The following is a 24,413-nucleotide window of genomic DNA, read 5'->3' on the forward strand; positions in this document are numbered from 1 at the left end:
TTCCCCCAGTCACCAATAAGAAACACTGAAATTATTTACTTTTTCTTTTTGATATTTGCCCGCTTGCGCTTCGCTCTCTGTTTCCTGATAAGTACATAAGATGCATAGAATGGAGCGGCAACTATTCCCGCACTAAGCACAGCACATCCTGCGGTGACGGCTAACCCGGCTATAATAGGCACAACCATCACTTGTCCACCAAAAAGTGCACCACGCACTGCAATACGCTGCACAGGCTGATCAGGTTTGTAATTGTATTTACAGCCCAGGATGCTGAAACGATCGTAATGGTTTCCTACAAATTTTAAGTGATGATACTTCCCTCCACATCTGTAGCAGAATTCTGTGTGACACCTGTGGAAGATAAACTAGTAAGCCTCAAGTAATCGCCCCAAAATGTTAAATTTTGTTTCCATACAGTTCAGTCGTTTACAATATGGATGCTTGAACCAGGTCACTTACACCTGACTTTGTTATACAAAAATGCCATAATCCTTTGCACTTGATGTTAAAGGAGCTCAGTCATGTTATCTTGAGTTATTTTGGCAACATACAAAATAAACTTTATATTAAAGAAAACCTGAAAATAATAGATAGAAGATAGACAAGAGATAGAAAAACACCAAAGAGGTAGTAATAAACCATAAAAGAATAAGGATGGTTAAGGATGGAGAAGATTGTTATGATGCACCTGAAAAATTTAGGCTTAACTTTTCAACATACACAAAACATGACACGGCTCCTTTAATTGTTTTGATTGGTTAACTTTGCCCCATGTGGCTGAGTTCATGTAAAGGCACAGTACATTTTGAGTCCTACATGTATTCAGGTATAATAAATAAAATTTTGATGGGACAGGGCTCAAAAATGTATTGGGATGACGAGAAAAAGGGGGGCCAAAACCATTTGTGACCAATTGTCTGCTTCAATTTTTGCAAAGCATCCCAACCTCTTGACCGGTACTGTGGGTAGCAACCTGACCCCCCCCCCCCGCCTTCCCCCCAAAGCACCAGGTACCTCACACAGAACTGAAAGTTCCATTGTTGTGATCAAATATTAGTCTAGGGAGTGCTACATCTAGCTCTTATAATCCCGTTTATTAGGTTTTATAAGACCAAGTGTGTTGCAAATATTTATTTCGCTCTTTCCATGTGTATCATAGGGATTAGCGTAAAGATAAAACGAAGTCGATGATCTGATCTGTACATTTGTTTTCCTTTCAACTTTCTTCGCTCGATAAACAATATATTAAGTTATTTCAAGATACCAGACTGCGTGTTCCCAGCTGTTAAAATAACGGACTTTTTTTTTCAATTTGGGATTCCTGAAAATGTTAGACTCAAAATATAGCATGGATATTTTCACAGTTTTTAAGAATACAGGTTACGCTTTTGTGTTTGATTCTCACCTGCTACAAGACATGTGGTCACAGCCGCTGGACTTCTGAATGAAAACTTGACATTTTGGGCAACGACATGCGTTCCGGACAGGCTGACCGCGGTTTTTGGCCCATATCTTCAACGATTTATCTCCTTTACAGAACTCTTTACACGTCAAACCATGATGCCAGGGTGCTTGGCAAGAGAAACACCAAACTAATCGACATTTTGAGCATGTTACTTTCATAACTTCCGGACTTAAATCTCTCTCCTGTTCGGTCTTCGCTAAGTCGGGATGGTGATAAATTCGCGAACAGCCAGGGCAAGTCTTGATATGTGGATTCTGTTCAATTTCCACTTTGAAGCGCTGGTATTTTTCAAAAGCGTCATCTGACACAAGTTCTTTTATCTCGTCCTCGCTAATTAAACTGTCACAGTTGCCGAGAGGACACACGATTTTCACCACGGCTTCTTCTATTTTCGACGAGACGTGAGCTTCCAAACAAGACAGGCAAATTATTCCCGAACAACACCACGAACGAATACTTATTTCGGACGTTTCCATAAAGCAAACCATGCAAGGAATAGTCATCTTGTACAGAGTTCTGGAGGCTAACGTCTTCTAACTGCTTTCAAGGAAATTCGCCAAGTCGACGGTTTTTGTAGAGGTTCCCTTTTGTATTTACACGTGATTTCAGAGGTATTTTTAGCAACCACGTAAAACGATCCACATCGAATTGATCACTGATTTCTGACCGAATGAAATCCGCAGCCGGCAAGGAGTGTTAATAGTACAAGCCAAGACTTTGAACACCGAAAAAGGCTGTGATATCAGAGAAAATAAGCCTTGCTCTCACTTACAAACAAGCCTTTTCAATACAAGTTGTTTTGATGGTGTAAGCGATACCGCTGATAAACCGTCGGCACATGATGAAGTGCACCTCATCAGCCAGGGATATTCCCTGACTGTTGTTTGTTTCACAATTTCCCTTTCAAGACTCCCCAGGGTTGAAAGTGGAAGATTTTATGAATTTTATGACATTTAAATTGAATCTTTGACTTTATGAAATTGGCGGCCCTGGTATATAGGACCCGGTGGGGAGGGGGGGGGGAGGGGGGGAGGGGGTAGGGTATAACTTTTTACCAAACTTACCACTGATTGGGACAGGGTGACCTGTGTACTTGTATCGTTTATCATTATAAAATATTGACTATTTTCTTCTAAAAATATCAATTCCAGAAAATATTCATATTATGGAAGTGCCAAAAAGCCCGATAAGAAAAATAAGGCAAAGAGGACAAGCAAACTTTGGCAGAGTTCACAAGCAAAATGTCATCTTGAACTACCCAGTTACCGGTACATTAAGCAATTTAAACTTTTCTTGTTTGCCATATAATAACATCTTATTAACCAAGCTTAGCTGTTCTATATGGGAGAATCTTGACCTTGGTCGTGTGTACAGGCCTCACTGTGTTTGGTCTGTACTCACAACCTTCGTCAACATTATCCCATACAGAACTCCTTCTCAGTTAATAAGAGCTAAATACTTTGGTGCAAGGGGTAAACACACCCCTTTAAAACAGCCTCTGATACCTTTTGGAAGAGAAAGTCCTGCCACCAGCGAAAAAGCCAGGGTTTTCAATAAGTTTTGAATTAGCCGTCTGGAGGCAGCAAATTGATGAATTTTGTTAATAATTTGAGTGAAAATACAGACAAAGTAGGCGGCAGTAAGAGGTAAATTCTGACAAAGTAGGCGGTGATTTTCGCCAGTTGCTGGCTTCCAATGAAACTCTTGAAAAGCAATTTCAATACAAAGAGTCATAATATAAGCAATACTACTATAAAAAATATATAAATTTATTACAACCAGAACAATCTCTTCTTGGACCAAAAAGCACTTTAAAATATATAAATTTTAAATTTTCGATACTTTTCTATTATCTGAACAGTTATTTCAAAATATGATGCAAACATGTTTGTACTTGTCTAAATTAATCAATTATTGACATTACACTTTTTATTTTCTTCTGTTTTTTCTCTTAATGGAATGCTCCAACACTGTGTTGTGCTCAAGATCGGTTTTGGTAAGTAGCTGCCCGCAAACTGGGCACTTAGCTCGTCCTCGTCCTCGGCTGATGTGTTGCATAATGGCATCATGATCGTAATTATGACCGCAGATTTTACTCTTCATGGGTTTGATCATCTCCCTCAGAGTCAGTGGGCATTTGGTTTGTTCTGCTGGTACCTGTGACAAAATGGCAAGACAAAATTCACAATGAAAATCGGGTGCGGAAAAAGAGTGCATTTTTCGGATTATGTGTACTTAAGGCATTTGTGGTTGAGGGACGATACTTGATTGACACTCCATTGACACTTCGGTTGACAGTCCATCCACATCTTGGTCAACAGTTGATTGACAGTTTATCGATAGTCAGCCACCTATCGACCGACTGTTGATCAAGTGTCAAGAGAGTGTCAAAAGTATCAATCAGGATATTGAAGGAGTACCCATTAAGATGTCAATCGAGGGTTTCAATCGACTTCGACTACGGATAAATTTAGTACAAATAATCCCATTCTTCTTAGCTACATCCCTGGTAATCCTAAGTAGAAAGTGGTATATGTCTGCGAAAATAGTGTCTCATTTAAGAAGACAAAACATTGACCCTTGCGAGAAATTGAACTGCGACAGCTCCATGCAGTGACAAACATGTAAATAATTACGTTACCATGTCACTTTTATTGCAAGATATGTGGGTTATTAACCGCGCGGCCATGGGCCGAGCGCGGTTCTAGGTTTACCCGTGGTTTATTATTATTTTTTTTTTTGTCGGTGACCAGACGCAGACCTCCGCTCGGCCAAACTTTGAGTCATGCAACGTGTGATGTTTTTCCGCCAGAAGCTGTTAAAACATAAATACACGGACAATTTTACGGATATTGTTTTCTTTTTTGTGGGTAAAATATATTTTCTTTTCGTTTTATCAAAGTGTTGGATTTAAAGGGAATAATAAATACGCTGAAAAAAGGTATTACGTCAGCCATGGAATGCGCTGACGTTGCAGCTTTCACTTTCGCTACGTGACAACTAAGATCGTGTTTACTTTGCAAGTTTATTTCGGCAGAAGCGACGGTCATTAATTTATTTGTAATTTTGCGAGTATTTCTTGTGGTTTTAGGCAAATGAAGTAAATCCTTTGACTGTTTCATCGCAAGTTCATAGATCGGAAGGAAAATTAAATATTTGCAAGCCAAGCAAAGAACGTGTCAGAACGTGCAAAGATTACGTCATTGATAGGGAAATAACCACCGTACTAAAGATAGCCGTAGATAACGCAATTCTTGAATTATGTGACTTGTGTGACTTCTTTGCTAACCCTTAACTCAAGGGAAAAAAACAATTAAATTTAATTGTGACTTTAAAGAAAGAAAGCGGTTTGTAATAGTGTTCGTATCTTCATGCCCATACATATCCCGAAGAAAGTTCCAGATTAAGACTATTACGTCATCAGAGATGTCACAACGGCTACGACTGATGGTGCAATAATAGAGTGTGTGTTGATCAAGTGATTTGATGTCTACAGTAATCAATGAATCATCAAAGATTGCTTTGGAATATGGACTGCGTTGCGACTGTAGTACTAAGAAAACAGTTAAATTTTAAAAGCGCGGTTATAAGATCTAACAGATCTTCTTGTTGACCAAGTGTGAGGTCAAGATCGCTGGACATTGGCCAAGTTCTTTTTTTGCGACTTTATCGACCGAGACGGAGTTGAGAAAAACAAACAAAAACACTCAACAAAACTGGACCCACTGGCTTTTCTTTCACCTGCCAGTATGTTGCAATCGTTGCACTGATCAAGAGGTTGGAATTGGAACAGGCTAGTTACAAGGTAACTCAGCAATTGAAGGACTTGAGTCAAAGTGCTCAAACTGTGCCACGGCTTTAAAATGTGCAGCTCCAGAAAATATCCATATCTTCCCCATGAGAGAGATTTTTTTCGAAGATCCCCCCCCCCCCCCCCAACTCACCATTCTGGAAATTCCAATTAAGCTTGATACATTTCTTTAATTTCTTTGGTCAAGGGGAATCCCTCACCCCCATGAAATTCTAATCCCTTCAGTAGGGGGGGGGGGGGGGAGTATGGATATTTTCTGGAACTGCACATTGCACTGTTTCTTACCTGAGACATTATAATATCTTCATCCTCCAGCCCTTGTTGTGTCTCAGCAGTTGGCATTGGCTGTCCTTGATGATGGATATTCCACACCTTTTCTCTGAATTCTTTCACCTTTGGGTGGGAATTCAACTCATAATCCTTTCCACTTACTTCTGTTAACTTCCTCTGAAAGATCTCCTCAATTTTAGGGATATTATCACTAGGAAAACAAAGATTTCTGTAAGCCTTAAGATCAAAATAAAAATTCATTTACTGATTCCATAAATACTTCCTGAGTACCAGTTGTGAGAGTTCGTTGACACATCCAAACAATTTCCATTTGTTGATTGTTCTCTTGATATTTCTATCTGGGGGCTTGGGTCTGAGGGGAATGCTGATAAAAATCCTGCAAAAATCTGGTCAGTGTAAAATGCAGACATTGGACTGCAGACTGCAGACTGAGGGTAAAACACGGGTCCTAACATGGGTCAACCTCTGGGACACCCTTGAGGAAACCCTGGGAACATGCAGGGAATGGTGCAGTTTTGAAAAAACTGTCTTGTAGAGTTGGGACATTGCTGGTTCTTGAAATGAACATGCCAGACACTCTGGATGTACTTATGGGATTTGCTTGACAATGGCCAGCATTATGTCACTTTCATAATCCCGAATGAACATGTAGATGTGTGACCTTACCACCATTTTGGGGAGGTCAGATCTTCAGCGTTTGTTGCATGTTTGTTTTTCATCATGCCGTGTACAAAGGGATATGGTATGAGGAAAAAGAATGACTGTAATTGCCAACAGTTTCAAAGATCAAGAGAGCAAAATAATTCATAATTTGCCTATTATCATTGCGGGAGGCGTGGTGGCCTCATGGTTAGTGCGCTCGTCTCCGGATCGAGCGGTCCGGGTTCGAGCCCTGGCCGGGGTCATTGTGTTGTGTTCCTGGGCAAGACACTTTACTCTCACAGGGGCCTCTCTCCACCCAGGTGTATAAATGGGTACCGGCGAACTTAATGCTGGGGGTAACCCTGTGATGGACTAGCATCCCATCCAGGGGGGAGTAGAAATACTCCTAGTCGCTTCATGCTACGGAAACCGGGATAAGCTCCGGCCTGATGGGCCACTTGGCTCGCATGCAGACTTTACCTTTACCTATTATCATTGTAAACGAAGACATTCTGTCTGCAGCTCAGTCTCTGGGGAAGAGGAAATTGCTGTAGATTTCATGCCCTATACCTCAGGGATTTAGTAGGTTTTTGCTTGATATTGAATTGAATACAAATCCCAGGGATGTCCAGGAAATCAAACCCCAGGAACCCAATGATAATTGCATTACGATTAGCACTCGATAATGGAAATAACACAATATATACTTAAAAAGTCTCCATTTGACCCGAGGTCTTTGGCTGCATTCCTTTGAGGTGACCTGGATCAGGATCAGTGATCCAAGATCTGTCTGGATCATGGTGTATCAAAAGAAGTGATGAATCTCTTCTGGTCATGGATTCATCAGTTTCTTTGATGCACCATGATCCAGACAGATCTTGGATCACTGATCCTGATCCAGATTACCCCAAAGGAACGCACCCTTCATTTTATCCCTGGTCCGCAGTCTGCAGTTTGCAGTCCGCGGTCTGCGTTTCACGGCGACCGGTAAAAATCGAACGCCAATTTAAATCCTGTACTTCAGGTAGCTTGATTTATTATTAGCACTCTAGAAAATTAATTCCTTACATCAAAGACTCACCTTGACGCATCGTATTGTCGATTAAATTCTGCCTTGGCAAGTTCAGCAGCTTTAACCCAATGGTCCATTTCTCGTTCCATTTCAACATACTGAAGCATGGTGTCTTCCAACTCCTTCACTCGCTCGCTTTCCTTGCAAACTTCTTCTAAATCTAAAGCTACATCTAAAGTTACGCCAAAGCCATTGTTCACGTATTCTTTCACTTTCTTGACTGTCTCGACGGCATTGTCCACGGCTCTGAAGTGGACGGGCATGTTTTCTGTCGTTCTTCCGCCGGGGAAACCAATTTTCAATATGGCGCCACAAATTGGCGGGAAGGAGTTGCCATGCGCAGAGGGCGCAAAAGATGTGTTGCACTGGGGACGAGAATGGATCAGATATCAAGGAATTAGGTATCAAGGCCATTTGTCTTTGGCTGCCTTGTGTTCCTTGTGTCACTTGTTTTGGAGCGCGAAGAAATATTCTGCTAAACCAAACAAGTGTAATGCAAGCATAACAGGAGCGCATTTTCACTTCCAGTATTTTTACGAATACAGTGGGAGTTCTTGTATTAAGCAGACACCCTTGGGACGCGAAAAAAGCTGTCCGTAACTGGAGCTGGGTTCTTACGAGAATAGTTCTCGTAAGCGGCCACTAGAGTTTTAAGGGAAAGATGGCCTCCTACGCGAGCTTGCCCAGCTTACAATAAACATTGGGAATGCAAAACTACCACCAAATTATTTATTTATTTATTTTTGTTTTATTTTATTTTATTATTATTACTTGCGCAATGTCGTGATCATGGCGATAACTACATGTATACAGTACTCATGATATATTGCAGTACTAGGATGGGCTCGATTAAAGAACAAATCATAATTGCAATTAGCAGTAACGTTAGCATTAACAGTCTCGCTGCAACAAAAAGCAAATGAATGTTTATAAGTATCTTTCAAAGTGAGGCCCAATTCCTTAAAGTGTCCGTTTATGGGAGCTTAAAAACAAAAGAAAAAGTCTACTAGATCGTAAGCCCTCCAAGTGTCCGCGGGCACTTACGAGAATGTCCGCTTACGGGAATGACAAAATACTGGTTTTGCATGGGAGCTCAAACGAGGTCTTGTGAAAGCAGTCGTCAGTAGAGCTGTCCGCTGACGAGAGTGTCCGTTAAGAGAGCTTCCATTGTATATTGACTTGACCCTTACTGACGATTAATTTTTGTGACTCCAACAGCCCACCTGCTCGATTATTCTCCAAAACTTCGCATTATGATCCATTATCTGTCTGTTTTTAACGGCTCATTGTGATCCTTAGATATATACAATTTTGATGAAAAAGAAATTTAAAGCTTCCGCTTTCCCACCGTACCTTTACATGGAAAAAACTCACCGGGGAGCCAAAATAAACGCGCGGGACTGCGAATAGCGGAACCCACGGAAAGAACGTTTTGTGGAGTTTCCGGGTGTAGTGGTAGGCGAAGCATCTGGGCAGGCGCGAAAGTCGGAGAGGTGCTACATCGAAAAGAGACGCTTTGCCCTTTCTTTTTGCGAAAATACGCTCAAACGAATTGTACGAGAGCCGTCATTTCACCTGGCTAGATCATTTGGTCAAACCCGAATAGCACTGGCTTGTTTACGGGGCCACTGAAATTCCAGTCCTCTGGGAAAAACCCTCGTAAAACCTATCTTAAATCTCGGTTTATCCAACAACAACGAACAGATGAACAAATGAAAAGAGCTTAAGCTTGTATAGTCAAAATGTTAAGTTTATGGCGCGTCTTAATGCCGCTGAGGCACTATGTGTGAGGATCTCAATGGGTAGGTTGCTTTTACAGCTAACGGTAAATATTTTGGCTTTTTTTACGACCAATTGTTAATTCATTTTCCTTACGCGTAACAGAAATCTTCGAAATTAATAACCATTGTTTTAAAAAGTAAAAAATAATTTCCTTTGTTTGAAAAAGTTTAAGGTTTTTTTTTTATTTATTACGGCAAAACATGTTTTGATGGAAAAAGGTATTATCATAGAAATAATTTGAAACTAGTATAGTTTACAAGCCATAGGAAAAGATAAAAAAAAAGAGTGTTGACATGGGACCTTGAGACTTTGATAGTCGTGGCCAAAATGTTTTACGGATGATATTTTTTTACGGCTGACGGTTAAAATTTTCCAATTTTTACACCGAACGGCTCAATGTTTCGCCCGGCTAATAGATGACCCCATTGAGTGGTGCTTGAAAATTGAAAAGTTCGAACAAATGAACAATAAAACGACTAACCGGATAGAAGTTTTAACTTTAAAAATCTGAAAAAGTTCCTCGTTCTTTGGCAAAAACGGTCGAACATCGAAAGAAGATCAGTGATTACAAATAAAGTTTGTAAGAGATAAATGAACTTTCCTTTCATGATCAAGCTAAATACACACAAATTTAGGTCTTATTGCTGTCGTAATTTGAATCATTTTACGAATAATTGAAAAGATAAATACTTCAAACTGTAATAGACAAAATTAATGTTAAGTATAAGGAGAATCTCAACGCTATGGCATGGCTGGAAAACTGAACGTTGACCTCGTGACCAAGTGCTACTTTCCTGGGGGTGAGAGGACACAAGGGCGAATCCAGAATTTTTCTGGGGAGGGGTGGGGGTGTGTGGCTGGTATCTTCGGGTTGCAATGTTAATGAGGCATGCCCGGCACGCCCCAAAAATACTTCAATTTGAGAATTGAAACGTAATATCGAAAACTGTTACACCAGAAATATTGGCAATGCCGCAGAGTAGAAATTGCAATGAGGTACCCTTCAAGAGTATTTACCTTTATTTCTCCCATAATATCCAATTTTTCTTACTTCTCCAAAAAGAGGGGGGTTGGGGATTGGCTAACCACGCAATCCCCCCCCCCCCCCATAAATGCGCTTATCGTTAAGCCCTGAAGAGTCCTTATTAGGTGAACCGACTCTTTTAGAGAGCATATTCAAGTTCAGGCGTGAGGGCTTTACGACAATCGAGAAGCAACTGAGAAATTCAGTTATTTTTTTGAAAAGTGACTAAAGTTGTACGGACATAAGACTTTGACGTCATCGCAATTTCAACTGCCAAAACGTGACGGAATACACAAACAAAGCCTGCCAATATGTTATTTACTGACTTGCTTTTAAATTGAAAAGAAACGCTCACTTGACGTGTAATTTGGGTCATGTTTAAATAATCTGACTTGCAACAGTGCACGATCACAATCCTTTTAAATGATCGTCATGCTCTAGAAATTCGATCATTGTCATTTTTTCACGTTCGCAGTATTTCTCATCCCCTACGAGAGAGATTTTCCTTTTACATTAACCAACAATTTTGTTTTTCACAGCTACACTGAGCCGTTTTATTTCAACATGAATAGCTCTTTTAACGAATCTGAACTGGCCAATAACATCGCAAACGAAGAGAGAGAAATCCTGAGAAATCGTTTTCTCGTCATCTGCCTCCTCTCCGCCATTTACCTCTGTGTTCTATCAGTTTTAACGACTGTTTCAAATGGTGTTCTACTCGTAGTACTGTACCAAGATCCGTTCAAGAGCTTTCGACATCCTCCCAGCATCTTCATTATTGGGTTAGCAGTGGCAGATTTCCTCACTGGTATTGCAGTGGACCCGTTGTTCGCTTACTTCTACTTCGAGCTGTACAAGGACACCATCAGCAGCGAACGATACAACTTCACTTTAAAGGCAGCGGGTGTTCTTTCCAGTATAACGATGAACGTGTCTTTTCTGACAATTTTGTTTTTGTCGTGGACCCAGTTCATTGCTATAACCTTCCCGCATCGCCACAAACAACTTGTCACAACTGGTCGCGTGGTCGCTTGTATGTGCGGGATATGGACTTATTCGCTGCTGTTTTCGAGCACTCTTCTGATGGGCGTGCCCGAGAAAATTTTCCAAAAGCTGGACGTATTTTTTAATCTTTCCCTGATCAACGTCCTCGTTCTGGTCTCCTACATCGCCTTGCACATTTCATACCAACGCCAGATTGCTCGTTGGGTTCCTGCACAAAATAACGCAATACGCATCGCTGATACTTCGGAACATCGCCGGAAGAAAGACCAAAAACATTTTGTGGTTGTTAGTTTGCTTTTGGCGACTTGTCTACTGGTTTTCATTGCACCCGTGACGGTAATGTGGTATTTGACACTATATTGGACGCCAAAAACAAACGAAGAACAAGTGAAAGCTACGATGGCAAATATCGTTGTGGATACGACCCTATTTATGAAGTTCTTAATAGACCCGTTTATCTACGCTTGGAGACTTCCCAAGTTCAGACATGCGGTGAACGTGATTTTCACTCGAAGGCGCCGATCATTCTCGGTGGGAGTGCTAACTTTGTATAATTTAAACATTCATGCCTCTACAAGTAGAGTTAACTGAAGCCGAAAAGGAGTGCTTACTTCTACAAAGGATCGCGACAGAATCGCAACAGGATCTAACGAAAGACCTAGCAAAAATAACGAACACATAATGTTACTCTAAACGAAGGAAGAAACTTCAACTGAGTTTAACCAAGAGAAGTGTAAATTTGGGCAAATTTTATTTTGCCTTATTTCGTTGTGATTAAGTCATTCTACATATACATCGCAGTTTAATAATTCAAATTCAGCTCAGAATCATCGATAAAATAATTTAACTTCCATCATAAGACAAGAACGTGACCTTAGTTACTACATAACAATGATGCATGAAATTAAAACGCTACTTTGCACGTTTGAGCGCGATTCAGCCAAATGTGTATTTACATTCAATTTGACGAGGCAACTGCAACTCAATTACAAAATTTGTTTGATTCAGAACCCGTTCTGATCGAATTCGGAATTTGAATTTGATTCTGAGTATTCGGGAGGTTATTGAGATCGAGCAAAGTACATGTAAGTCAATCGATGTCTTACTAATTATTTAAAATTCTGCGGGCAAGCTCTCGCATTCATAAAAGTATTTCAAATTGCTGTTTGCCTGACAACATTTGCTTTCAGTGCATATGTCAAGGGTTAATTTTGCTGTTACAATTTCACCTGCAGAACAAGCACGTTTTACTGAGAAGTTTGAACAAGTGAACAATAAAAATAATCGGTAAGAAATAAAATATTTTTCAGTTACTCGTGCTTTGGCAAAAACTGCCGAGAGACGAAAGATCATTGATATTTCGAATAAAATTTGTCAGAGATAAAAGAACTTCCCTTTCATGTCCAAGCTAAATACACAGATAGATGTACAGGCGTTATTGTTGTCAAGATTTAGATCATTTTCCGAATAATTTAAAAGATGAATGCTACCCGATGAGAACAAAACCGGGTTTTTCTCTATCACCAATTTGTTAAGAAATCCGCCTCTTAACAAACCACTTTTTTTTTGCCGAAGACTATTTCACAAATACTAGGGTGTTCGTAATGCCGGCAACTTCAAACAATAGTTTCAACTTTACATTTAACTTTATTTTCGACGCTTTCAGACGAAATCCGATAGAAAATCGAGCAATTTCAGGTTTTAGTGGACAAAAATCTGGTACCAGAATAATTTTAAGTTTTTTACAGTCATTTTTCATTTTCTTAAAGGTAAATACATAAATAATTGCCTGAAATAACACCGAAAACAATTTCCCATGGAAACGAGAGAAAATGAATTTCAAAGTTTAGAGAACTTGTGCAAACACAGGCAAAATTTCATTATCAGTTTCATTTCACCAGTACTTTGAAGTGTTTCGTAAAAGGTTCAACATTCGTTTTCGAAGTTTGGTGTTGCTAGAAATGATGTTTCTTGAGAAGATATTTAAAACAGACGTACAGAAGTTTGCAATACGATGTAAATAATCTTGGTACTAGGTTTTTGTCCACTCGTTACTCGAACTTCTGGTGGATTACGTGTTAATCATATTGAACCCTTACCTTGTTCGCAGAAATAATAATTTAGTAGAATTCTGCTGCGTATACCCTTATAGGAGGGAAAAACATTGCGGCCCTATCGATTTAAAAAGTGCTTGGGTTAAAGATTCTCGCCCATGTCAATTTTCTTTTCTCCCGCGATTTTCCGCGCGCTTAGCGATGCGGCACACTCGCGTTTTTGGTGTGAGGATCCCAAACTATCCTTACTTGACTTTTTAAAGATGCTAGTTTTGGCCCTCTCTCAAATTTACGCACGTGTATTTCACTTGTGAATAATCTATCGATCTGGAATCTGCTTGGGTCGGAGATTCTCGCCCATGTCAATTTTCTCCAGCGTGTTCTTGCATTATCAATGCGGCACACTCGCGCTTTTCGTGTCGGGATCCCAAACGATGCTTACTGGGCTTTCAAAAGATGCTAGTTTTGGCCCTCCCCCAAATCTACACACATGTATTTCACTTGCGGAATTCTATCGAATTGGACAGTGCTTGGGTTGAAGATTCTCGCCCATGTCAATTTTCTTTTCTCCCGCGTGTTTTCCCGCGTTTAGCGATGCGGAAAACTCGCGTTTTTAGTGTGGGGATCCCAAAATATGCTTACTTGGCTTTTTAAAGATGCTAGTTTTGGCCTTCCTTCAAATCTACACACGTGTGTTTAACTCATACAAGTCTAACGAATTGGACAGTTATGAGGTTTAAGATTCTTGCCCATGTCTACTTTCTTTTCTCTGGCGTTTTCTTGCGCGTTTGGCGATGCGGCACATTTGCGTCTTTCGTGTGGGGATCCCAAACGATGCTTTCGGGGCTTTTTAAAGATGCTAGTTTTGGCCTTCCCTCAAATCTACACACGTGTATTTAACTCATAGAAGTCTATCGAATTGGACAGTTCTTAGGTTGGAGATTCTCGCCCATTTTAGTTTTCTTTTCTGTTGCGTGTTCTCGCGCGTTTAGCGATGCGGCCAAATTGCGTTTTTAGTGTCGGGATCCCAAACGATGCTTACTTGGCTTTTTAAAGATGCTGGTTTTCGCCCTTCCCCAAATCTACACACGTGTATATCACTTGTAGAATTCTATTGATTTGGACAGTGCTTTCGTCGAAGATTCTCGCCAATGTCAATTTTCTTTTCTCCCGCGCGTTTTCGCGCGTTTAGCGATGTGGCACACTCGCGGTTTTGGTGTAGGGATCCCAAACTATGCTTACTGGACTTTTTAAAGATGCTAGTTTTCACCCTTCCCTCAAATCTACACACGTGTATTTCACTTACGGAATTCTATCGATTTGAATAGTGCTTGGGTGGAACACTCTCGCCCATGTTAATTTTCTCTTCTTCCGCGCGGTGGTTTCGCGCGTTTAGCTATGCGGTACACTCGCGTTATTGTTGTGGGGTTCCCAAACTATGCTTGACTTTTTAAAAATGCTAGTTGTGGCCTTCCCTCAAATCTACACACGTGTATTTAACTCATAGAAGTATAACGAATTGGACAGTTCTGGGGTTTAAGATTCTCACCAATTTCATTTTCTTTTCTCCTGCGTGTTTTCGCGCGTTTAGCGATGCGGCACACTCGCGTTTTTGGTGTCGAGATTCCTAACGATGCTTACTTGGCTTTTTAAAGATGCTAGTTTTTGCGTTCCCTCAAATTTACACACGTATTTAACTCATAGAAGTCTATCGAATTGGACAGTTCTTGGGTTGGAGATTCTCGCCCATTTCAATTTTCTTTTCTCTTGTGTGCTCTCGCCCGTTTAGCGATGGGGCACCATTGCGTTTTTGGTGTCAGGATCCCAAACAATGTTTACTTGGCTTTTTAAAGATGCTAGTTTTGGCCCTCCCCCAAAATCTACACTGGTATATTCCACTTGTAAATAGTCTATCGATGTGGAATGTGCTTAGGTTGGAGATACCCGCCCATGTCAATTTTCTTATCTCCCGCGTGTTCTTGCACGTTTAGCGATGTGGCACACTCGCGTTTTTGGAGTGGGGATGCCAAACGATGCTTACTGGGCTTTTTGAAGACGCTAGTTTTGGCCCTCCCCCAAATCTACACATGTGTATTTCCCTTGTAGAATTCTGTTGATTTGGATAGTGCTTCGGTTGAAGTTTCTCGCCCATGTCAATTTCCTTTTCTCCCGCGTGTTTTCCCTCGTTTAGCGATGTGGCACACTCGCGTTCTCGGTGTGGGGATTTCAAACTATGCTTACTTGAATTTTCAAAGATGCTAGTTATGGCCTTCCCTCAAACCTACACACGTGTATTTAACTCATAGAAGTCTTTCGAATTGTACAGTTCTTGGGTTGGAGATTCTGACCCAGTTCAATTTTCTTTTCTCTTGCGTGTTCTCACCCATTTAGTGATGCGACACACTTGCATTTTTGGTGTCAGGATCCCAAACGATACTTACTTGGCTTTTCAAAGATGCTAGTTTTGGCCCTCCCCCTAATCTACGCACTATTATTTCACTTGTGGAATTTTATCGATTTGGACAGCGCTTGGGTTAAAGATTCTCGCCCATGTCAATTTTTTTTCTCCCGCAATTTTCCACGCGATTAGCGATGCGGCACACGCTCGTTTTTGGTGTCAGGATCCCAAACTATGCTTACTTGACCTTTTAAAGATGCTAGTTTTGGCCCTCTCTCAAATTTACACACGTGTATTTCACTTGTGAATAGTTTATCGATTTGTAATGTGCTTGGGTTGGAGATTCTCGCCTATGTCAATTTTCTTTCGTATCGCGTGTTCTTAAACGTTTAGCGACGCGGCACACTCGCGTTTTTGGTGTCGGGATTTCAAACGATGCTTACTGGGCTTTTTAAAGATGCTAGTTTTGGCCCTCCCCGAAATCTACACACATGTATTTCACTTGCGGAATTCTATCGAATTGGACAGCGCTTGAGTTGAAGATTCTCGCCGATGTCAATTTTCTCTTCTTCCTCAATTTTCCACGCGTTTAGCAATGCGGCACACTCGCGTTTTTGTGTTGGGATCCCAAGCTATGCCTACTTGACTTCTTAAAGATGCTAGTTTTGGCCTTCCCCATAATCTACACACAATTATTGCACTTGTGGAATTCTATCGATTTAGACAGTGCTAGGGTTGAAGACTCTCGCCCATGTTAATTTTCTTTTCCCCCGCGTGTTTTCGCGTGTTCAGCGATGCGGCACACTCGCGTTTTTTGTGTCAGGATCCCAAACGATGCTTACTTGGCTTTTTAAAGATGCTAGTTTTAGCACTCCTAATCTACACACGAGTATTTCACTCTTGGAATTTTATCGAGTTGGACAGTGCTTGGGTTGAAGATTCTCGCCCATGTCAATTTTAGCGTTTAGCGATGCGGCACAGTTGCGTTTTTGGTGTGGGGATACCAAGCTATGTTTACTTGGCTTTTTAAAGATGCTGGTTTTGGCCCTCTCTCAAATTTACACACGTTTTTTTCACTTGTGAATAGTCTATTGATTTGGATAGTGCTTGGGTTGGAGATTCTCGCCCATGTCAATTGTGTTATTTCCAGCGTATTCTTGCACGTTTAGCGACGCGCCACACTCGCGTTTCTGGTGTCGGGATCCCAAACGATGGTTGCTGGGCTTTTTAAAGATGTTAGTTTTGGCCCTCTCCGAAATCTACACACATGTATTTCACTTGCGGAATTCTATCGAATTGGACAATGCTTGGGTTGAAGATTCTCGCCAATGTCAATTTTCTCTTCTCTTCTTCCGCGATTTTCCACGCGTTTAGCGATGCGGCACACTCGCGTTTTTGTGTTGGAATCCCAAGCTACGCCTACTTGGCTTCTTAAAAATGCTAGTTTTGGCCTTCCCCATAATCTACACACGTGTATTTCACTTGTGGAATTCTATCGATTTGGACAGTGCTTGGGTTGAAGACTCTCGCCCATGTTAATTTTCTTTTCCCCCGCGTTTCTTTGCACATTTAGCGATGACGCACACAGGATCCCAAATGATTCTTACTTGGCTTGTTAAAGATGCTTGTTTTGGCCCTCCCCCTAATCTACACATCTTTTAAAGATGCTAGTTTTGGCCGTCTCTCAAATTTACACACGTGTATTTCACTTGTGAATAGTCTATCGATTTGTAATGTGCTTGGGTTGGAGATTCTCGCCCATGTCAATTGTCTTATCTCACGCGTGTTCTTGCGGTGTCGGGATCCCAAACAGTGTTTTATTGAGCTTTTTAAAGATGCTAGTTTAAGCCCTGTCCAAATCTACGCACGTGTATTTCACTTTTGGAATTCTATATAAGTTAAATGCTGTCTCATTACGTACGTAAATCCCTTGACACTTTAAATCGTGTGAACATGATATTTTCAGAGCGAAATCGATGCAAACACAAAAAATCTGCTAAATACACGACAGCTTCAGTATTAAAACGCAGAAGTATCGCAAAACTTAAACAAACCGACAACCATTCTCATATTTTAAATTAAAAAAATGAAAGATAAATTAGTCTGACGGTATCAATATAACAGACAAGTCAAAAACAGAGGTTGATTCTATTTAATTCTACTGTAAGTTGGAAAAAAATGTGTTTTCAATTTAAATTAAAATCAGTCGGACGATCAACCTTATTCATGGACATTTTAAAAGTCTTGCCACATTTCGGTACATGAACAAGCTATAACGTTGCGAAGCAATCGAAAGCAAGCAGATGTTACGCCCCGTCGACACTTTGGCGGAGAAAATTTCAGTGAACACGGAACATGCGGCTTCATTTCTACGGGGCACACTAATCCGTCAGGAAAATGGAGCGTTTCGAGAATGCTCTTTAAACCGGAGGAATTTTAAAACGCAGCTTTATTTCTATGGTTAGGCCGCATACCGTCCACATTAATCCGTCACGACAACGGAGTTTTCAAAAAACGCTTTTTAAACCGGAGGAATTTGAAAACACCGGCTTTTAGTGTACACGGAAAATTTTTTGAATATGAAGCTTTTTGAAAGCGATGACATCACGAAAATCGTGTGATTTCCCTGCTAGAGTTTTCCTCAAGTACAACTCCAAAATGACCGGTGATTGTTGCGTTTTCAAATTTCTCCGGTGTATTATGAACGGAAAAAAATTGATATGTTTTCAGAGTGAAAACACCTTTTTCAAATTTCTTTGGCATATTGTGGACAGGCCCATATATAAGGAACTTTATTTAACTTTTCCGAAATTTTAAAGTCTCAGAAGTTTGTTTGATGGAAAGTTCTTCTTTTGAAATTTGAGCAAATTAAATTGTACTATTACGAGTATTTGAAACACTCGTCGGACAAATTTTCCCTGGGGAATAAGTTAACATCATCGAATTAACTTCTGCTAGCTTTAGCGAGAATAAAACTTTCGTTTATCATATGAATTATTGATAGATGCTAATTGGTTTCGGCTTTTGATACAAAATGCAGTGGGTGATCTAGGGAAGGGGCGCCCCCCTTATTTCGGGTAAAAAAAAAGAAAAAAAGAAAATCACAGAAGGGAGAAAGGCTGGCAGGGCAAGCTAAACAAAACCGGACCCCTCCTTAGCTCAAGGTCTGCTTCCGCCACTGAAATGGGCCATCCAAATCAAGTCTTTTTGAACAAACTTCTCGGAAATTTATTCCAGTGGAAAATCAGAAAGAAGCGGCTGATTTCTTCCCTTAAAATTAATTTCCGAATTATTGCTATTATTTCTTCGCTTTCATCAAAAAAAGGACTGTATCATTTTGTGAGGCGACATTTATAGCTGATTCTAAGGATGTTTTCAACGCCACGGTGGAAATTAAAATCTGCCAGTAAAAAGTCTTTCATATCCGTTTTTCTTAGTAGACAAAACTGATAACTACTGTATTATATTTTAGTCAGATAGTTGTGGGAGGCGCGGTGAGCTAAGAGTTACAACATGGCTGGACTCTGCGCCCCGAATTAAGGAGATAAACATATGGAGCTAAATTCTTAAAATTAACGTCAAACGAAATGTAAGAACGCTGGTAAGGAGAATGATTATTATAAACTGTTGCAACTGAGACTGAAAGCGCTAAAAGACGACAAAACATAATTGCGCTTAAAATGGCGAAATTCAACTGAGGAATTTTCTATGGCAGACAATCGGCCACCAGAGGTCCCAAGCTGCCCTGCGGCCGGCAAGACTGTGGCCACCTGAATTCTGAAGCCTTGTGGGTAGCTAGAGCAGGTCAACAGTTTACAAACGGGTCGCGAGGCGCTAGATGAAATTAAGTTTCGCTACATCCTGAGAAGAACTGGAAGCCATAAAGGTACGATAAATATAACTGTTTACGGCAGTCACTTCGTTTCAATTACAGATTTAAAAATTAATTTTTCTTTTTAAGATTTGCCGTCAAATTGATTCACCGAAACTATCATTGTTCAGTGCTAAACGGCTTTGTGACCATGGTGTGTTCATCACTAGAATTTATTTGATGTTCAACTTAGCTTCACAGCGGCTTTATTTTAGTGACTGTGTTTAGGCCTACCGCCTGTCCCCCTCCCCCCATGGGTACCATCATAGTTTGAATAATTCTTAAAGAGACAGTAGAATTTAAAATTGATTTCAATTAAAGGTTAAATTTCCAAGAGTGATCCATAGCCAAACTCTCCCTACTGACCACAGCACCGCTTTGTCATATACATAAAGGCAGGAGGGATGGGGGACTAGTAGTAATCAAGACCCCGGGGTCTCCGATATTGTAGGGGCAGGTATGCTCGCCATAAAATATCATCTAGGCCCCTGAACGGATTTAAAGCAGGCAGGCATATAAAAGCTACTGCAACTTACATGAAAGCAAGGGCACCGTTCTCGAATGCTTTTCTTTATCAACAAAGAAATTTAAAAATTTCATGCCTGGTTGATCTAAGTATCAACACAGTATGACAGCGTGTTTTTCCTTTATTTCGTTATGAGCGGCTCTTGCAGATATCTTGATGGGTAAAAACATTGGCGTACTCTCCTGAAAACCTATGTGAAACCAATATCCACATATGTTAGACCAATTTGCCCAAATTTGTACCCCTAAATGACACGACGAGTATCAAAGCCCATCTCACATGTAACTTTACCCCACACACCGTACCCTTCTCTCCCCGGAAGGCTATAAACGAATAATCCGCCAAGGCCAGAATATTGTTTTGATTGACCACGAAATTCTTAGAACTAACATTAAAAGAAATGTATGAAATTCAGTAAGGAGAACTGAGACTTAGACCTTTGAATGCTGAACACTGTCTTTTGCTTTATTCGCAGAAAAATGTCACCGGCTGCATGTCAGCACAGAGCTCGGTATCAAGGCGTTTCTTGCTATGTCTTGCGTGTGCAATCACTATGGTTATCCTGACAATTTATTCAGGTAAGAACTTGTGTTCTACTGATAAATAAATATGATTCTTAATGTTACGCTCGTTCCAGGGACTCCCCAGGTGTTCCCATCCACCGTCTTGGATTTAAGACCGTGAGACCCTGGGAACGAACTTGTGTGTTTGACTCTTCTCTTACTTTTATTTAAGGTTACAGTTGCACAAGAAACCTTAATGTGGAGAAACCTCGAGATCTGCGCTCTCTTAACAAGGCTGCTCCAAATCAAAGCCGTCAGCTTAATAAGGAAAATACCAGCCCGTGTTTAAAGGACATTTTTAAAGACATTTTACTCGTTGTTGTCTACAATTATCCATTCTACGACAGTATACCTCATCTTGTTGCTCTGTACAAACCTGCTTTCCCTCATCTGTTATTCTGCGGTCCGCCCCACAATACCACGCATCCAGGTATTCTCACGGTTGATATCTACAAAGGCATTCTGGGATACGAGTGCCTTGGTCGAGCAATAAGAGAACATCCGGGATATAAAGGATATTTTTACATCAGCGATGACGTCATATTGAATTACTGGAATTTCCCGGACTTTGACCGGGAAAAGATTTGGGAATCGTCGTTTTCGTTCGGTTCAACTCCGGTTTACGAGCCTGCGAGCACCAATTGGTACTGGTGGGTTTCGCCATACGGTTTGAACAACTGCCGAAGAGCTTGCGAAGATGTCGCGAACATGAACTTCGGGCCGAAGAAACTCAACGTAAAATATCATTTAAACACTCTCTTTAAGAACAGTAACGGAACACTGCGATGCTTCAGCGGTCGCTCAGATATCTTATACATACCTCAAAAGCACGCGAAAGCGTTTTCCATCCTTTCAGAAACGTTTTACGAGCGTAAAGTTTTCCTAGAAATTGCCATACCCACCATGATTCGCTTTCTGGAGAGAAACGAGATCATAGGTCACCTTCCTGGCTATTACATCCCTGGGGATGTCAGACGAGGTGACCCTCGAGTGACAGACAGCAGATTTTTCTGGTTTGTTTATTTTCCGAAAAACAAGTTATGGTTCATTCATCCCTTTAAACTTCATCAGCAGGAACTCGACAGCAAGTTTAACTTGATTATGTTAAAGTTCATTCTCATAGAGAAGGTCAGAACGTTAACGAACTGTAAACCAAAACTCTTGAATTTAGACAATCAGTCAACTTAATTGGGGTTTTAAGAATTGTATAGCTAGACCACTGTAACGTCTTTAGAGCCGGCAATAGGCCCTTTGCAGGATCCGGTGACATGGTACTGAATTAATTACGCTGGGACGCAAGTTACACAGTGGGACTTCCAAAACAAAGGAAAGTCGGGCTGGACTGATACGAGTTCCTTTGTTTTGGAAGTAATAATAATAATAATAATAATAATAATAAACGAATCTTTAGACAGGATTAACCCATCAGTACTATAAAGTACTGTTATCAATGGGGTCCTGTAAGATTTAAAAATTTAAAAATTTAAAAAAGGTAAAAAGTTAAAAAGGCAAAACTACGTACATTGGAAAACATATAAAAACTCACGATTAAAAATTACAAGTGAAAATGTTCGTTGGCCTTTTGCCTAAATAAAAGCCTAGAGTTCAGAGTTCTTATGTCCGCCGGTAAACTGTTAAAAATTGAAGCCCCTAAAAACGAAAAACTCCGACGGCCAAACTCCAAGTTCATTTTCGGCAGTTCGATCGAGGAAAATCTATTTCTTGTGTTGACATTGTGACTTACCCTTGTAAAATAGTTCTTAAAAGGCGTACATACATTTAACTTGCGTAACTTGCGTTCCAGCGTAATTAATTCCGTACCATGTGACCGGATCCTGCAAAGGACCTATTGAGGCAGCGTCGACACCAAGTCGGAGAAATTTGAAAACGAAGCTTTATTTCTACGGTTTGACATACCGTCCACGCTAATCCGTCACGAAAACGGGGCTTTTCGAAAACGCTCTTCAAAGCGGAGGAATTTGAAAACACCGGCTTTTCGTTTTCGTGTGGACGGATAACATTTTGAAAACAATGGCGTCACGATAATTAAGTGATTTCCCTGAGCGAATTTTCCTCAAACATAAATCCAAAATGATCAGTGATTGTTGCGCGCGTTTTCGTAGTGTGGACGGAAAACATTTGATGCATTTTCAGAGAATGAGAAAATAATTCTGTACTATTAAACCTACGGGGCAACCTACGATAATGGCCTAGCTTTGGTACAAAGTATATTCTACTGCACTGAAGCTATTTCAAATGGCAACATTACCCTGAGGTTTTTGTCTCAAATTGAAGAAGTCGGTCAGACCTTTTCAAATTCTCTCCTTAAGTCTTGGAAAAAATACCGTCAATTACTGTTTGCTCTCCCCTCAACTATTCCCTAAATTGCCTGTTCTTTTGGCCATTTGAGTATTTGCTTTAGCCAATTGCAAGTTAGTACAGTTTGTGACTAAAACTACCACTAAATTCCCCTCATTATCATAGAGAACTTTAAGTCGCGAACACGATCAATTCATGCAGTATAGAACTGAAGCCAGTGTATTTCATACACATTGCTTCTCACTTGAATTCAACAGTCCCATTCAATAATTAAAAAAAGGTGTGTTTCAGTGAACTAGAAGCACAAAGCGCATGTACCCAAGTGAATGCGACATGGCAGTAAATCTCTTAAAAAATCCTTCTGGAAGTTATACTGATGTTCGCATTGATGTGCGTCAAAGTTCTTCCTGAATTCATTTTCCGTACATTGAGACCCCGTGTCAACCTGTTGCCTCGGAGTTTGTCAGATAAACGCATAAAAGGTCAATCTTTACAACCGTGTACAAAGCTATTTTGTTTGCGGGACACAGCGGGCGATCCCGACTGAGTAAGATAGAACCCCCATCTCTAGCAGGACTTAGTGTTTGTTTCATTTTGCCCAATGGCGGAGACAGTCTTATGATCATTGAATAACAGATTGCCACCAAAAAGAGAACAGCTCAGCACAATTATGAATGCCAGCTTTTCTGCCTCACAAAGCTCTCCTGACCATGGATAATAAAATTAAAGGTTGAATTGATGACGACTAAATGAAGTGGTAATATATACGGCCTTCAGCGCACCACCGAGGTCGACTCTTTTATGAATAGTTACCCTGTGATGTACGAAGTACGGATGTATCACGCGTTTAATATCAGCCAGTGACACGCCTGGAAATTACACAGTGAATGAAGTTTGGATAGACCACTTCCGATTCGCCTTTTACCTCTGCGTCAAAACGAGTCTGTGTGCGAAGCCTTTCATATGAAAATGAGTTCCACCTGCAGGTTTACTTTCATTTAAATCAAACTCCTTTTTATATGAAAGGTTTAGCGCTCGGACTCGTTTTGAAAGAGAGGCACAAGGTAACCGTCAGAAATGGCCTATTTAATCATTACCGAAGAACCATTGTAATGACTTCTCATCCGAGACGTTACACGAGAAAGATCAGGTTTGTTATGTGACTGTTTAATACTTATTTCATGGATATCCTTTTATAGCCGCCATTTAATCATGTCACTTTAATAGTTGTAGTTAAAAGCTGGCTTTGTTGATTGTCTTGTCTGGTGGATTTATGAACAGCGTACAAACCCGAGCAGGAAACGAAGTCTATAAAATCGGATATAAATCGAACACGGATCGGCCGGAGTCTGTATAAGAGTTATCAAACCAATAGATCTATCTTATGGCCCTTACCGCCGTTCCAGAGTTATTTTTTAACAGTACAGTAGGTTAATTTGGGCCGAAATCTTGCAGATCTTAAAACGATCTTGAAACGTTATTCGGGAAATCAAGGACCATTTGTGTGTGCAAGATGTCACAAAGCAAAATAATTTCGTATCGAGATTGGTCAAATTATTCTTTTTCTTTACCTTTGACTCGGTCCAT

The 24,413-nt window shown here is 40.5% G+C and overlaps 4 protein-coding genes across 4 annotated transcripts; 2 read left to right on the forward strand and 2 right to left on the reverse strand.

Annotated features, from left to right (window-relative positions):
- Window positions 1-35: 35 nt before the first annotated feature.
- LOC145494045 (E3 ubiquitin-protein ligase RNF217-like) lies at window positions 36-2,447 on the reverse strand. The gene is made up of 2 exons (XM_081473506.1): window positions 1,409-2,447; window positions 36-354 (listed from the first exon to the last, which is right to left on the reverse strand). The coding sequence occupies exons 1-2, from the start codon at window positions 1,969-1,971 to the stop codon at window positions 36-38; spliced, it is 882 nt and encodes a 293-aa protein (XP_081329632.1). The 5' UTR covers window positions 1,972-2,447.
- A 769-nt stretch (window positions 2,448-3,216) lies between these two features.
- On the reverse strand, window positions 3,217-7,867 carry LOC145495415 (E3 SUMO-protein ligase NSE2-like). The gene is made up of 3 exons (XM_081475026.1): window positions 7,294-7,867; window positions 5,565-5,760; window positions 3,217-3,625 (listed from the first exon to the last, which is right to left on the reverse strand). Exons 1-3 carry the CDS (start codon window positions 7,545-7,547, stop codon window positions 3,398-3,400), a joined length of 678 nt encoding a protein of 225 aa, XP_081331152.1. The 5' UTR covers window positions 7,548-7,867; the 3' UTR covers window positions 3,217-3,397.
- A 2,484-nt stretch (window positions 7,868-10,351) lies between these two features.
- Window positions 10,352-11,869, forward strand: LOC145495964 (uncharacterized). Its single transcript, XM_081475556.1, has one exon. It carries the CDS (start codon window positions 10,655-10,657, stop codon window positions 11,684-11,686), a length of 1,032 nt encoding a protein of 343 aa, XP_081331682.1. The 5' UTR covers window positions 10,352-10,654; the 3' UTR covers window positions 11,687-11,869.
- A 7,208-nt stretch (window positions 11,870-19,077) lies between these two features.
- On the forward strand, window positions 19,078-23,097 carry LOC145495057 (uncharacterized). The gene is made up of 2 exons (XM_081474633.1): window positions 19,078-20,522; window positions 20,680-23,097. The coding sequence occupies exons 1-2, from the start codon at window positions 20,438-20,440 to the stop codon at window positions 21,693-21,695; spliced, it is 1,101 nt and encodes a 366-aa protein (XP_081330759.1). The 5' UTR covers window positions 19,078-20,437; the 3' UTR covers window positions 21,696-23,097.
- The last annotated feature ends 1,316 nt before the right edge of the window (window positions 23,098-24,413 follow it).

Source organism: Orbicella franksi, chromosome 8 (assembly GCF_964199315.1).
Source record: "Orbicella franksi chromosome 8, jaOrbFran1.1, whole genome shotgun sequence".
Taxonomy (NCBI): domain Eukaryota; kingdom Metazoa; phylum Cnidaria; class Anthozoa; order Scleractinia; family Merulinidae; genus Orbicella; species Orbicella franksi.